The sequence below is a fragment of the Notolepis coatsorum genome (assembly GCF_963971535.1).
Source record: "Notolepis coatsorum genome assembly, chromosome: 4".
NCBI lineage: Eukaryota > Metazoa > Chordata > Actinopteri > Aulopiformes > Paralepididae > Notolepis > Notolepis coatsorum.
Window position 1 is genome coordinate 98,862,832 of NC_140168.1, and position 17,124 is coordinate 98,879,955.

Genomic DNA, 17,124 nt, shown 5'->3' on the forward strand with positions numbered 1-17,124 from the left:
TGTTTTCTTGTTTTAAACCTTTTATTTATTTTTTTTTCTGCTGTGAAGCACATTGAGAGCTCACTGACTTTAAAGTGTGCTATATAAATGAAATCTATTATTATTATATGCAGAATCCAGAGGTTTAAGAGTTGCTACTGGTAGACTGATCTGAGGTCTGTTTTACAGGAGGTGCACCTGTCCCTGGACGACTTCAAGGACATCCGAGGGATGACATTTGACAAAGGTAAAAGTTCAAGTTTGTTTATTAATTGTCATAGTAAAATACAGAATACTTCATCATGAAATGCTTTTTTCTGTATGAGCCCCTGGGAGTGTGCTAGATAAAAATAGATAAAAAGTATCAAATAGAAAAAGTCAAAAGTACGTAAAATAAAGTGTTCAGTCAATATATACATATATACAATACAGAGTAAAAAGAGTAACAGTGAGGTACAATGCAGAAATGGGATGAGGTACAAACTTAGGGTAAGATGCAATGAGGTATGAATTGTAGTGCAAATCTCTTTACTACAAAATATAAAGTGTGTTAAAGTGGGTGTTAAGGTGAGTGTGTACGTGTGGATGTGTGTGCTGCGAGTGTATTTGATGGTTTGTTACATAGTGTTATTGTCGTTGAGCATCCTGATGGCCTGGGGATAGAAGCTCCTTCTGAGTCTCTGTACTGGCCATGAGACTCCTGTAGCGCTTGCCTGACCGCAGCAGTTCAAAGAGGCAGTTGTTTGGGTGACTAGAGTCTTTGATTATTCTCTTAGCCTTGCCCCTGCAACGCTTGATGAGACGTCCATGTAGATCAGGGGTTCCCAAAGTTTTCAGGCCGCGACCCCCGATATAACGGTGTCGGAGAGCCCCCACTATTATAGGAGGTAAAAAAAAAGTAAATTTTTTTTTATATAATTTTTTATTTAATTTTTTTATAAAAATGGAAATGTGGTTGAAACATGCAAACGTTCAAACGCACACACACTAATAAGCATTGGAGGCTTTTAACCAGGGCCGGACTGGGGAAATCATTCAGGCCAGGAAATATAGTGCAAAATATAGCCCCAGTCAGGGCACTTTTTAAGCAGGGGGTCTGGGGGTCCCACACCAGGATTTTTTTTGTTACAAAGACTTTATTTCCTGCATTCTGGTGCAGGAATTTATTTATTTGTACCCTTTAATTGCCAGTGTTTGTGATGGCATCACAAATTATTGTTAAAAAACAGGCTAGCATATATGTATGATTAGCAACAACACAGATTTTGATGGATTTTCTGTTTTTTTGTAATGTCAGATTGAAAAAAATACTCACTCTTACCATCAGGGACTAAATTGTCCTCTTCAAAAACGCGATAAAAATATTACTATATGTTGAAATACCACTTTTTCTTTCATAAATCTTTTATTCAACTTCAGCCCTGATCATAACACCACATATTCATTTTATAATTCTAACCCTTTAACACTTTCAGTGCCCAGCAGGGGGCGCACATTTAGTGCTTGAATGCCCACCATCCACTTCAATGTTAGCATTAATATCGCCTAATCTATGTTTTAAATTATGTGTCTAATCTGCCCGTCGCTTATCAATGACTCATTTTCCAGTCAACATTGTCGAAGCGGATTGTTTTTTTATCGGTTCATTTCCGTTTTATAGCATTTTGAAAAGCCCTCGTTTTCAAGGGGGGAAAAAAGAATCTGTGAAAAACACCCTGTACTGTAATATTCTAGAAGTTGTCATTTTTCGGCCTATTTATGAATCGTTTTCAAATAAACGCTAGATTATCGATAGTATATGTGTACGTATGCACACTGGTGCCGCGAGCTGAAAATCGATTCTCTTAGTTCCTGATCGCTCGCACAGTCAAACAGCCATATCACATATAGGGGAAAAGCTTATATCTCCGTGAAAACAGGTCTGATTATCCTAAGACTGGTCAAATAGATTCCTTACCTGAGATCAGATGGTATCCAAATGGATTATTCCAATTCCTGATCGCCATTCCAACGCGTATACTGTAAAACACATATTACACGCTGTGCTGAGGCTCCACAATGACTGGGATCATCTCCGGTTACATGCGTGAGAAGTCAAATGTGTATTCTGGAGTTTTTTTTTCTCATCCATTTTCATTGAGTCCATTCCAAAAGGGTGCATTACCATCTGGGAGACGATAGGGGCAGCTTTTTTCACATCTGAGCTCCTGGTGGAGCTGGTTTCCCAACGGTAGACTCGGTTGATGAAATATGAATTCAGATCGCTAATAAAAAAAGATTCACGAGAATTCTCGTGATGGGCATTCAGGGGTCGGGCTGATAACACGAGGTATGTCGCGATGGGCATTCAAAGTGTTAAATGCCAATCCATAGGGCTGGCCTAGAACACAAATTATCCCTCTATGCTGACGACCTGTTACTTTGTGTGTCTGACCCCTTGGAATCGCTTCCCCATGCTCTTACCATTTTCAGAGATTTCGGCTGTATCTCTGGATATAAATTGAACATGCATAAAAGCGAGTTGTTAGCCGTTAACAGTGAAGCTGAGGAGATCTCATTTGAGGCATTTCAATTTAAGGTAGCGGATCATCGGACTTATCTAGGCATCAAGGTCACTCGCTTACATAAAAATCTATACGAGAAAAATTTCGCACCACTCCTGGAGCGTACTAAATCAGATCTCCAAAGATGGGATAGGCTTCCTTTATCACTAATTGGTCGTGTTAACGTTGTTAAAATGAATGTCCTGCCCAAATTTGTATATATCTTTCAGTGCATCCCAGTCTATTTACAGAGACAATTCTTTGACACACTAGATAAACAGATCTCGGCATTCATTTGGAATGGCAAACTTCCAAGGATTAGGAAGCAATTTTTACAAGAGGCAAAACGGTCAGGGGGTCTGGCCTTGCCAAATGTTCTATTTTATTATTGGGCAGCAAACGCATGCAATATTCTTTACTGGATGGTGGATCGGTCGACTGAGACACCAGCGTGGTTGCATATTGAGTCCTCCCACTGCGGAAAAACCTCATTGCAAGCTTTGATTAGTTCAGCCCTTCTGTTGAAATTGGATGCTTACCGAAATAACCCGATAGTGCATCACTCTCTTAGAATCTGGATACAATGTAGGAAAAGGTTCGGTCTACAATCGGGGGTCAGGGACTACAGCCCCCTCAGCATCGACGGGGCACCGGTTGAGAGAGTGAACAGTTTTAAGTACCTCGGAGTCCACATATCTGAGGACTTGACATGGACCACACACATTGAAGTGTTGTGAAGAAGGCACGGCAACGCCTCTACTTCCTCAGGCGCCTAAGGAAGTTCCAAGTCAGTCAGAAGATCCTTAAGAACTTCTACTCATGTACAATAGAGAGCATCCTGACTGGCAATATCACCTCCTGGTTTGGGAATAGCACCGCACAAGACCGTACCAGACTACAGAGAGTGGCCCGTTCAGCCGAGCGCACAATTGGAGGGGGGCTTCCCACTCTCCAGAACATTTACAACAAGCGGTGCAGGGGTAAGGCTAAGAGAATTATCAAGGACTCCAGCCACCCAAACAACTGCCTCTTTGAACTGCTGCGGTCAGGCAAGCGATACCGGAGTCTCATGGCAAGCAAAGAAAGACTCAGAAGAAGCTTCTATCCCCAGGCCATCAGGTTGCTCAACGAACAATAACACTATGCAACAACCATCAAATGCACTCACAGCACACACATCCACACGCACACACTCACTTTAAACAAACGACACACTGCAGCACCCACTCTCCACACTTTAGAACACCTAGACACACTTTATATTTATTGGCAAAGAATTTGCACTACAACCCATACCTCACACCTTACTGTAAATTGTACCTAAATTGTACCTCATCCCATTTCTGCTTTGCACTATAGTATATTGTATATTAGTATATTGCATAGTATATTGTATGGTAACTCAGTTACTTCTATTCTGCATTGAACATTGTACATATGTACATACTGAACACTTGTCTACGTACGTGACTTCTATTTTTTACATGCTATACTTATTTTATTTCATACTTATCTTTTTTGTCTAGCACAGTCTCTGGAGCGTAACAGAAAGAAGCATTTTGTATAAAAGTATTCTGTACTTCTGTATGACGACTAATAAAGAAACTTGACACTGGGAGGATGATCTATCTGTAGAATTCTCGGATGAACAATGGCAATCTATTCTCCGGAACGTTCACTCTTCCTCAATATGTGCCAGACATGGGCTCCTACAATTTAAGGTGTTACACCGTCTGCATTTCTCAAAGGAGAAGTTGGCTAAGATTTATCCAGGGACAGATCCTTTGTGCAATAGGTGCAAGATGATGACGGGTTCTCTCGTTCATACATTCTGAACTTGTCCAAATTTATATAACTATTGGACATCTATATTTGATACTTTCTCTGTAATATTTTTGAACCAAAATTGACCCTTCCCCTATAATCGCAATCTTTGGAGTGGCACCAGAGGATATGCCTATTCACATAAAACACTCGAAAATCAGGAGTGGGGATAAAAAAAAAAAAAGTGGATGTCTATCTGTTTGACACTGACCATATCCTGTATGTATCCATGCTGGTTGAAACTGAAAAAAAATTCCAGTGTGTGTGATGGCATATATTTGCAATATATTAAATGCAAAGTAAATTTTTCTGGGGGGGATTATTACAGGCTAGCATGTGTCAATGATTAGCAACAACACTGATTTTGATGGATTTTTAGTTTTTTGTAAGGGTCCCGCCTCCACCAATCACATGCGGCTCCCTTTGTGTGTGTGTGTGTGTGTGTGTGTGAGCAAGAGAGAGAGAGATAGTTCTCCAACTTGTGTGAGTTGCTGTGATCTCCTGGTTGTTCCCCTCCTAGGTTATCTAACTATTGCACCGCTACAACTAGAAACACTGGCCTGGCCTGCTTCTAAATTCAGTGACCTGATTGCATAAAAAATAATAAAAATAATAGGAAATCGGTCACTGGCTCACTGGTCCTCCATGTCACCCTCTCTGTCCTCACTCAGCCTTGTCCGGACTCCAGGCCATCTACCGGGATCAGAGCCGAGCGGAACTTGTGACGTGTTTTCCCAGCAAACCAGAGTTTGGTATGTACCGTACCCCTGCCCTGTACCGTACCCCTGCCCTGCTGCGTGGGGAGTTTCTCTCGGATCATCTTCACTATGGAGGCCTCGCGTGGGAATGTTTGTGTAGTTGTCGCTCTCCCAATATGGCCGTTAACAGTCCGTAACCACTTTGAGAAGAAAACACATGCTCTCGTGTCAGAGAGAACATTGGAAAAGCATGATGATAATAATAATACCTTTTATTTGTATAGCACCTTTCATACAAGAATTGCAGCTCAAAGTGCTTTACAGCATAAAAAAGGCAGGCAACGTGAAAAAAGGGTCACATTAGGACAGGGGTGGCACTGGGCAATACATTTTTACAAGGGGCCACATAAGAAACCTAAACTGTGTTGGAGGGCCGAACCAATGATTTTGTAAAAAGTAGTAAATTATATATTTTGATTAGCTGCTACTGGTAATCAGAAGATTCAATAAACATATAGAAATATAGAAGTAATAAACAGTAAAAACTAAAACAATCATTACATCAGTGTTCCATTTTATTTTCAAATTGTTAATCTTCACAAACACTGAAGAGATGTTTTGCAGTATGTTAAAAGACATGCAATTTATCAACTTTATACAAAAAGCAATACATGCTTTAGATTTTCTTCAGTTCTTTTAACTTGTATGAGTAACTAGGAGAGATATGAGGACTGTATGTGTGATTAGGATCTAGCATCCCAATAGGCCACTTTGTTTATGATGGCATAAAATGACATATCAAATCAAATGTATTTGTAAAGCCCGCAATCACACGTTAATGTCCCCATGGGCTGGACAAGTCTTAAACAAGTCAAGAAGAAACATCACAATAAATAAAGAAAAAAAAATCATGAAATCCAAAACAAACTCCCAGACGCCTATATTGCCTGTGGTGCTTTTTTCCTATTGCTAGGTTTTTAGTGAGTTTTTCCTTACCTTCGTTGGGGTATGTCTGGGCGGCGTCTATGCGAATACCAACGCAGTTGTGCGTTTTGCGAATCTGATTGGCCACTGACGTTTCTGGTCATGTGACATGTGCACCAATCGTGTGACGGCAAGTTCTTTCGACGGTTAAGCTTAGGCACTCTTGGAGTTCCGGTATGAGAGCGGAAGAGTAGCACGCATGCGGTGAGGCTCCTGGTCAAAAGAGCAAAAAACGGAGAAATAAGGACCCGCAAAGTGACGGAAAGTGATCAAAAATGAAGATGCAAACGAGAAGGAAGGAGGAGAAAACAAATATGAAGGAAAGAGAAATGGAGAACTCACAGGAAGAGGAGAGTTCGATGGAGCAGAACCCCCGAGGCGAGACCGAGAAGGAGCAGGCGGAGGAAGGGGGAGTCTCGGCTGAGACAGACAAGGAAATGCCAGGATGGGCCGTGCTCATGCAGGCCGGGATATTGGCGACCATGAAATTGAACTCGGACACGATGCAGGCGAACATGAAACTGAACTCGGACACGATAAGAAATGATATTGGGAAGTTACGGGAGGAATTGAGGAAGGAACAGGAGGACTTCAGAGGTGAAATGAATACAGAAATCAAAAGGGTGGATGAGAAGATGGCGGAACAGGACAGTAACGTAACAGAGGTACAGACTAGAACGGCGCAGATGGAGGAATGGAGCACAGAGATACACGAGGTGTTAACGTGTGCGATTCAAAAGCAAGAACAGATGGAGACAAAGATATCGGACATGGATGGGAGGTCACAGAGAAATAACATCAGAATATGGGGATTGAAAGAAGGAGTCGAAGGGGAATCGGTGATCCAATATGTGGAAGAGCTTATCAAGGAACAACTGAAGGAGACGGGACTGGAAAACATGGAGATACAGAGGGCCCACAGGGCGTTGGCTCCGAGACCGAAACCGGACAGACCTCCGAGGGCGGTGATTATTAACTTTCTGAGGTTTGAGATTAAGGAGTTGATACTCAGAACCGCGTGGACCAAAAAGATAGAAATCGAGGGGAAAAGACTGTCGTTTGATCAAGATTACTCGACAGTGGTGGCAATAACACGCAGGTCCTACGCGGGACTGAAGAGAATTCTGAAAGAAAACGGAATGAAATTCCAGTCACCCATGACCTCGCTAAGGATTCACTGGAAGGAAGGGACGGTGACATACGCGACGGCGCGGGAGGCGGCGGAGGAGATGAGGCGACGGGGGATGCAGATGGCGGAGGACGGAGAGGGAAGGAGACAGGAGGGCCAGACGCGGAGCCTGCAGCAGAGATTGGAGGGGGCACGCAGATGGACCAGAGTGGGAGATCGAAACCTGGGAGAGGAGGGAGGAGAGAGGAGAAGGCCGAGGTGAGACGTGACAGACCGAAGGCGGAGACGGACGAGGAGGCCAGAGACGGAGAAGGAGGGGAGAGGAGGCGGGAGGAGACGAACGGATGAGTACACGCACAAGAGATTGAAAAACTATCCAAATAGAGATAAAATATAGAAACTGAAATAACATATACATAAACACACATTCCCAGGTAGAGGCAGGATATAGGAACGAACATAACGTATACATGGACACATAATACACAGGCCGACGGAGGAAATAAATGGAAATATAATTAGGTATGATAGACGGAACACAGAACATATTGAAACAAGTACATAGACACACGCTGAGAGTAACACAGTTAGAAGGGATTAAGGGGATAAATGGACATCACATAGAAAATAGAGAGGAGGAAAATAAAATAAAAAGGGGTACACAGAAGACACCACACACGGGTTTGGGAGGAAAGAGGGACATTGGAACATACGAGCCGCATTGAGGGGGACCTAGGAAATGGGGGTCTTTGATCAGAATGAAGGACAGAGCGCTTTTGACCAGGAGCACGACAGCAGTAAAAACAGTAAGAATGCTGGACAAATATGACGAGCGGTTGGGGGCAAAGGTTTCAAACCCCCAAGCCGTCAGGAGGAGGCCTCTCACTAGGAGAGCAATTACTCCTCACCCACCAGCAGGGGACAGGGGGGGACACAGGGACCCCCCGAATGCCTTGGGAGCACTTTATGTAAAGTTTATGTTTTTTATTTATGTTAATCATTATATGTATTCGGTGAGAGCGGAGGCTACAACCGGAGGGGGGAATGAATGTGACATGGGGGGGACTGACAGACGAAAGAAGAAGAAAGATGACAATGGTTAAAGGTATAAAAATGATGTCGTTAAACGTTAATGGAATGAATAATGCGACACCAGATATCAAAAGAACAGGAAACGCTCGGAGAAATCAAAGAAGTAAAGGCCAGGATAAATAGGGAATTATTGACGGAAATAGAAAAGAAAGCGAGGTTCATGAAACAAACGTACTATGAAGGGGGACCAAAAGCGACCAGACTGTTGGCTAGGAGAATTAGGACGCAACAGAAGTTGAACACGATACACACAATAAGGGATACAAAGACTAATGAAATATTGAGAGACCCAGCTGAAATAGAGAGGACATTTAGAGAATACTATGAGAAACTATACACACAGCCAAAAGCAGCGGGAGAAGAGGAAATAGAAGCATATCTGGAGAAGCTAGAGTTACCATCGATAGGGAAAGAACAGAATGAAGAATTAAATAAAATAATTACGGAACGAGAACTGGAAGAGGCAATTAGTAGAGCTAAAAACAACAAGTCTCCGGGGAGCGACGGATTCCCATCGGAATTCTACAAGACATTTAGAACTGAATTAGCACCCATGTTAGGGGCGGCGTTCAGACACACGATGGAAGAGGGAAAAATGCCGCCCTCGTGGAAGGAAGCCATAATCACCACGATACCGAAGGAAGGGAAGGATAGGGAATTATGTAGTAGTTTCAGACCTGTGTCCATACTCAACGTGGATTACAAGATGTATACATCGATAATATCAAAGAGATTTGAGACGTTTATGCCAGACATTATAGATGAAGATCAAACTGGATTTATTAAAGGGAGACAGACACAGGACAACGTGAGAAAGACATTACACATAGTAGAGGAGATACAAAAACAAGGGGGTAGCGCGGTACTGATTAGCCTAGATGCAGAAAAAGCATTCGACAGTGTGAGCTGGACATTTTTATATAAAACATTGATGAGGTTCGGACTGAACGGGAGGGCGATGAAGATGATCAAGGCACTATATCAAGAACCGACAGCGAGGGTTAAGGTGAATGGCAGCTTGACGGATAGAATCAGATTAGAGAGGGCTACCAGACAGGGATGTTGTCTCTCACCGACGCTCTTCGCCGTTTTCATAGAACCACTGGCACAACTGATCAGACAGACCGAGGACATTAAGGGAGTACGGATAAAGGGAACGGAATATAAACTAGGCCTATTTGCGGACGACGTGATAGTATACATGAGGCAACCAGGCAAGAGCTTCCCGGCACTGATGGATCTACTGAAGGAATATGGCCACTACTCAGGATACAAACTAAACGTGACAAAGACACAGACCTTAGCATGGAACTATACCCCAACGACGGAAATTAGGGAACAGTACGGGATAAGATGGGACATGGACAAGATTAAATACTTAGGGGTGAACATCACGAGAGGGGTGGAGAAACTGTTTGAGGCGAACTATACACAGATAAATCAGAACATCAAGAGAGACTTAGAGAGATGGACAGTAATGCCCTTGGACTTCAATTCAAGAATAGAGGTCATTAAAATGAACATACTATCAAGGTTACTGTACCTATTCCAGTCACTACCGATACAAATACCACAGAATCAATTCAGGGAGTGGGACAGACTGATATCGAGGTTCATATGGGCGGGGAGAAGACCACGGGTCAGATATAAAACACTACAACTACCAAAGGAAGAGGGAGGGATGGCAGTACCCAGCCTACAAGATTATTACTATGCAGCACAACTGAGAGCAGTGACGTGCTGGTGTAACGACAGATATGAGGCAAGATGGAAAGACATTGAAAAAGAAGGGGAGGGATACAAGGTACAAGCTCTGGTGGGAGATAGGGAACTATTTAAAGAAAAAGAGGGACTATTAGATCCAATCACCAAATGCACCTTGACCATATGGAACAGAGTAGTAAAAACACACAAATTGGAGAAGCAGTCAGGGGTCCTGAGATGGGTAGCACATGACAAGAGATTCAAACCAGGGAGGTTAGACCATGGATTCAGAAGGTGGGAGAGGGGGGGGGGCAACAGCGATATGCAAAATGATAGAGAAGGGGGTAATGCAGACACTACAAAAATTAAAGGAGAAATTTGGACTAGAAAACAGGGACCACTTCAGATATCTACAGGTTAGAGACTACTACAACAAAGAAATAAGGGGGGCCAAAGACGAAGAACAGAATGGAATAATAAAGATGATAGTATGGGCATACGAAGGGGGGCAAGGAAGAGTAATATCAGCAATATACCGGGCTATAATGAACAGCAAGGGACACACGACCGATTACATAAGGGAGAAATGGGAGAGAGAGCTAGAGATAGAAATAACAGGGAAGGAATGGAGGAACATATGCGAGGTGCAACATTCAACAACAGGATCGAGGATATGGAAAGAGTTTGGATGGAAAAACATAATCAGATTCTTTATAACCCCAGAATTGAAGGGAAAATATGCACCAACACAAAGAGCTTGCTGGAGGATGTGTGGGAAGGAGGGGGCAAATCACACGCACATATTCTGGGGATGTCAGAAGCTGAAGGGGTATTGGGAGGAGATAGGGGAGGCAATGATCAGAATATTAGGATACGGATTACCACAAACAGGACTGGTGCTTTACTTAGGAGACCTGACACACGAGGGAATACAAGGGGGGACAAATATTTAATAAAGATAATGTTGATAGCGGCCAGAAAAGCAATAACGAGACTGTGGTACAAGGAAGACCCACCGACAATAGCACAATGGGTAGGAATAGTGGAAGATATACAGGATATGGAGAGGATAACACACATGCTGAGGTTACAGGAAGAGACATTTGGGGAAAGATGGGGAAAGTGGGATGACTATAAGGGGAACGAAAACGACATCACAGAGGAAGAAACAAATGCAACACAAGAGGGAGAAGGGTAAAGGAGGAAAGAGGTTCAAGGAGGGTCTCTGAACCCATGTCGCACATTTTTGCTTTAGTTAGTATTTTCTATCTCTATCATTTGGGTAGGACAATTGTTTTATGTTTTTTCAATTTATTTATGTCTGTGGAACTTTTGCTTAAGTCGGTATTTTTTATTTCTGTTTTTGGGTATTAAAATATTTTCTTTATTGTTTATGTCTGTTTAACGGTGTTGTACATTATGTCTATGTATTATGTACCTGGAAGACCGACTGAGATGATAATAATATTCAAAGATGATGTTGTTTGTATGCTTGTAATCCAAAAATGCAAATAAAAATTGAGTTTAAAAAAAAAAAAAAAGCTTAGGCACTCTTTCGAAGTTGGTTAAGGTTAGAGTTTGTCTTAGAGCATGGCGATAGAACGCCAGGTAGTTTGCAGGCTGTTCGACGCGGAAATGGACAAAGACACAGCTCGTCACACGATTGGGCGCACATGTCACATGACCAGAAACATCAGTGGCCAATCAGATTCGCAAATCGCACAACTGCTTTGGTATTCGCATAGACGCCGCCCTGACATACCCCAACGAAGGTAAGGAAAAACTCACTAAAAACCTAGCAATAGGAAAAAAGCACCACAGGCAATGTGGAGGAGAGAAACCTTAGAAGGGCTGTTCAAGGGGGGTCCCCCTTCTTGGATGTCGGTGATAGTAGTGTTGCTAAGGATGATCGATGCATGGATAATAAAACAGGCAAAATTGTTGGTATGTATGAACATATACATGTAATAAAACACATATGTACATGCAATAGCAACTGGGGTACATAAGAACATTTTTGAAATATTTAAATAGAATAGAGCTAAGAACAGCAACAACAAGAGAGAAAGCATAGGGAGACGAGCGCTAGTGTGATAATAGGATAAAGGCTAAATGTCGAGGCTCGGAGCTCAAAATATTCATATTCCGTTTGCACATGAGTATGTATTCTGTTCGGATCCATTTGACGTATGGGGGCGATGTAGAGAGGATCACATCAACTTGGCCATCACCACGAGACATCCACGGCCTTGGTCATCACCACGAGACATCCACTCACAGAGAGACATGTAAAACCTATAAAACAAGCATAAAAAAGATAGCAGTAAGGCAACTCGGTTTTAAAATGACATAAAAAACCTATAAAACAAGCATAAAAAGGATAGCAGTAAGGCAAATCAGTTTTAAAATGACATAAAAAAAACTATAAAACAAGCATAAAAAGGATAGCAGTAAGGCAAATCAGTTTTAAAATGACATAAAAAACCTATAAAACAAGCATAAAAAAGATAGCAGTAAGGCAAATCAGTTTTAAAATGACATAAAAAACATAAAACAAGCATAAAAAGGATAGCAGATCTAACATCCTCTCTGTTTACAGTTTTTAAATAGGCAGTAATAAAAATAATAAAAAATAGAATAGTAAAAAAGTGCAGTAAAGTAACTTCTTTATAAGATCAGGAGTAGTAGGACACCCATTTATAATTAATTTGAGTGGATTTTTTATATATTTTATTATATCAACAGGTTGTAACTGTTTTGCATGTTGTTTTTCCAATGTATCTATTTAGTAGTAGTTGATGTTTTAACGCACGGCCTGGTTCAGTAGCCTATTGGTCAAGTCTCACACCTGATACACTCAGTTGCAATGGGAGAATCTTCCAGTATGATTTCAATCAATAAATTTCAAATTCAATAAAGACCTCCCTGTTCTACCCGTTTACCTCTAAATTCAATTCTAAAAGTTAACCATCAGTTAATCTCACACTCGAGACATTTTGTCTACACAATCTCCAGCGACGGCTTCTGAGTTTCTGAGATTAACAATCCGTTAACAAACCATGGTCCTTGGCACATAATGATTAGTTATGGCCCCTATATTGTTGCAGTAAATCCTGTACCTCCAAAACGTTAACTGATCAAACTGCCAAATTTTTTTGAATTGGCAAAACATTGCAAAAATATATGAAGATTACGTACTTTCAAATTTGAAGCCTGTCAACTTCAAGAGAACATAATCAGAGCAGCATAACTGGACCACATACCACTTTAACATAACCTTTAATCAGATAAGCATAACTGGACCACATACCACTTTAACATAACCTTTAATCAGAGCAGCATAACTGGACCACATACCACTTTAACACTACCTTTATTCAGAGCAGCATAACTGGACCACATACCACTTTAACACAACCTTTAATCAGAGCAGCATAACTGGACCACATACCACTTTAACATAACCTTTAATCAGAGCAGCATAACTGGACCACATACCACTTTAACATAACCTTTAATCAGAGCAGCATAACTGGACCACATACCACTTTAACAGTCAATTGAGTTCCATTCAATCGCCACCGCAACGCACTCCGTTTAACACAGAGGTCAATGGATTGAGGCTTGTAGAATGTGTACTTTTACTTTAGATACTAAAGTACATTCAATAGCAAATACTTCTCTACTTTTACTTAAGTAGAATTTGAATGGAGGACTTTTACTTTTACCAGAGTACTCATTTGTCTCGGTATTTCTACTTTTACTTGAGTAAAGGAACTGTGTACTTCCTCCAACACAGACTATTATTTTATAAGCAATTGTTTGCTTGTTGTCTTATAGCATTGTTTGCTAAGCAGGTGTGATTTCATAAGTACATGAGTTACAATACATGAGATTGTAGGCGGCTGGGTGGCGCAGCGGACATTGTGCTCGTCACCAACGCAAGAGACACCGGGTTCGACTCCGGCAGTCGCCGTTGCCTCCGGCTTGGGCAGAGTTGGCGGGTGGAAGTCGATGGGTGGTAATCTGAACGTTGTGGACAGAGACTCCTACAGGTCAGTTGGGGGATGCCTGCACAGCAGAGACAGGAAAGGGCGGGGGTAGTGTGAGCCTCCCCCACATTACACCTCGCCAATGAGAGTCCGCGCTGGCAGGTGAAAAGATGTGACAGGCTGCCTCCACATGTATCGGAGGGGACATGTGATGCAAGGCTTCTATCCTCCCTATGACCGGCCTGTGGGGGGCATATGCGAGCAACGTTCAAGACAGGGGAGGGGAGAATTGGAGCAGCGAAATTGGGATGGGAGAAAAATAGGAGAAAAAGTGGATAAAAAAAAATAATACATGAGATTGTGAGTCGCTGTCACACAGGTTAAAGTTCACTGTATAAATTCATCTTGAAATAGATGTTACCTTTGTCAGCAGGTCCACCAAAACCCAAAACTCTTGCTCCGAAGTGTCTTGGGTCAGAACAATAAATAACGTTAGTTGGTCCTGGCAGCACCCAACAGATAACGTTATCATTACATCCAAACAGCTTGTTTGAAAATACTAGAATCCAACATAGTCTGGTGAAAACGCACCTTATGCTATGGATGGATCGTCACCGTTTGTCCTCTTCATAATAATCTCCAATAGTTCGCTCGCCATTGCATAGACCAGGGGTGGCCAACCAGTCAGAGACTAAGAGCCACAAAAATTACTGTGGTACCACAAAGAGCCACACCATATACCAGCGTTTATCAACCTTTTTTTTCAGTCACGGTACCCTTCATGTGTTTATAGGTCTCACCCTCTGGCCTCTGAAGTTGCTAATGTCTTTATTTGGGCCTCACAGGGTTAAAAGTACCCTGTGAGACCCATGGTTGCAAAATTACAAAATCACTTTTAGCCATTTAAAAAAAGAATGTTTATTTAAAAGATTTTAAGCACATTCAATTCAACAAGTCAATTGGTCCTGTTGTTCATCCTCAATGCTATTTTTTTAAGTAACGCGTGGGAGGCTCACGCTGCCCCCGTTGCTTCCTGATTCTGCTGTACAGGCGCACCAACCGACCTGTAGGAGTCGCTGTCCACAAAGTCCGATCCCCACCCACCGGCTTTCCCACCCCCTAATACTGCCAAATGTATTAGTATGAACGACCAGCCAAGCCGGAAGCAACGCCGAGAGCTGGGCTCGAACCCAGCATATCCTGCGTTAGTGGCGAGCGCCTTGCCCACTGCGCCACTTAGCCGCCCCTCAAAATGCTATTTGATAGTAAATGTGTTTATATGTCCCACCCTCTGGCCTCTGAAGTTGCTAATGTCTTTTTAATTTGGGCCTCACAGGGTTAACCTCTTGAGCCCAAGATATACAGTAAAAGTGTATATTTTCAGCATTACGTTTGTTTACCAATGATTTGAACTGTTATTAGTGAAATATAAGATTATAGAAATCTCAGGGCATTGACCCGGCGCATATTGACAGGAGGAAGTGAAGGAAGAGACTCAGGGCTTTCGAATTTCGAAAAACTACCCTACCCAGCTAGGGATGGGAATTGATAGGATTTTATCGATACGATTCCATTATCGATTCTGCTTATCGATTCGATTCTTTATCGATTCCCTTATCGATACCTGATCAATTTATAATTTAAATAAATAAATTGGAAATGCAACAGAACTACATTTAGTCATTTAGCTGACGCTTTTATCCAAAGCGACTTACAAGTTCTGTACGACAAGCCATCAGGAAGGGCACAACTCTATCAGCTGAGCAACAATGTTCATCAAAGTGTTGAGTGCTACAGTGTAGGTTAGTTTATTAGGACAAGTGCATGACAGTACGGTTAGTTAGGGTTAGATATATTTTTTTTATTCAGATAATGGTTGAAGAAGTGCGTCTTTAGTCGACGGCGAAAGATTGGACGTGATTCGGCTGTCCTAACTGGGGTGGGTAGTTCATTCCACCATTGTGGGGCAAGGACTGAGAATAGGCGACTTCTCTTTGATGACCCTCCCGGAGCTCGGATAGGAGTAGGTCTGAGGCGGCCAGAAGATGCAGAGCGTCGGGGTCTAAGCTGGTTAGAATAACAACATGCAACTTGACATTTCTGATTGTCATTTATTGTTGAGCCCCCATGTCAGAAAAATACAAAAACTGTAAAAAATAAAACATTAACTATAGCCTACACTTAAATAAAATAATGTATTTGAGATTCTCTTAAAATGTATTTATTTTTTTATTCTTAAACGAATTTAATCTATTGAATAACAGGTTGTTATTCCTCTGACTTCTGTCTCTCACTCACACTCTCTCTCACACACACACACACACACACACACACACACACACACACACACACACCACACACCACACACCACACACCACACACCACACACACACACACACACACACACACACACACACACACACACACACACACACACACACACACACACACACAGAGAGAGAGAGAGCTCCCTCCCCGGGCCCCTGTCCTTTAAAGTATTGGCTTGTGTTGCTACACGGACACATTTGTATGTTGCACCACTCTTCCTGGCTTACAGACTTGTAAACAAGCACTCACGTCTCTCATTATATGTGAACTAAAGAGTACAAGGTTTACACAACAGCCCCCACCTGCTGTTTTATTGTATTTGTACCTGTACTATCCGCTGTCAGCTGTTTATCTCTCTTTGTGAGCTTGATTAAATAGCGTTAGCTCACGTTAGCTCCGCGGCTAATTTTAGCTCACCCTGATCTAAATCAATGACTAGGTTCTAAAGCATTCAAGTAGTTTTCACTGCACATAGAAGTAGCCAAACAGCGGGAGCATTTCGGGAGCATATTACCAAAACCCAGGCAATTTCGAGCCCTTAAGGAATCAAATAGAGTCTGCCATGGCTACATGCTAACGTAACGTTATTGCGCAACTGTAGGCAGCGATAAGGGAATCGAAAGTCACAGGAGCCACACGGTTCCAGGCATCGGCCAATTAGGAACCGGTTCCCAACGGGAACCGGTTTTCGATTCATCCCTACAGCTCACACCAGCCCCTGTCAATCATCTGACTTCTGGATTTACTTTTGTATTTCTCTTATTTTTTGGGATTATCTCCCACAAACCTGAACGTTATTGCCATAAAACAGAACGCAGTTAGTTTCTCTACCTTTCTGTGAACGTCTTGCA

At 42.2% G+C, this 17,124-nt stretch overlaps 1 protein-coding gene across 2 annotated transcripts in view; it reads left to right on the forward strand.

Moving 5' to 3' along the window:
- LOC311227273 (uncharacterized protein) overlaps window positions 1–17,124 on the forward strand; it is a 40,438-nt gene that overhangs the window by 15,707 nt on the left and 7,607 nt on the right. For both annotated transcript variants that reach the window (XM_084312870.1, XM_084312871.1), the window contains exons 2-3: window positions 169–226; window positions 5,018–5,098. In XM_084312870.1, coding sequence (XP_084168996.1) covers window positions 169–226; window positions 5,018–5,098 — 139 coding nt within the window. The remainder of the gene's footprint in view (window positions 1–168; window positions 227–5,017; window positions 5,099–17,124) is intronic.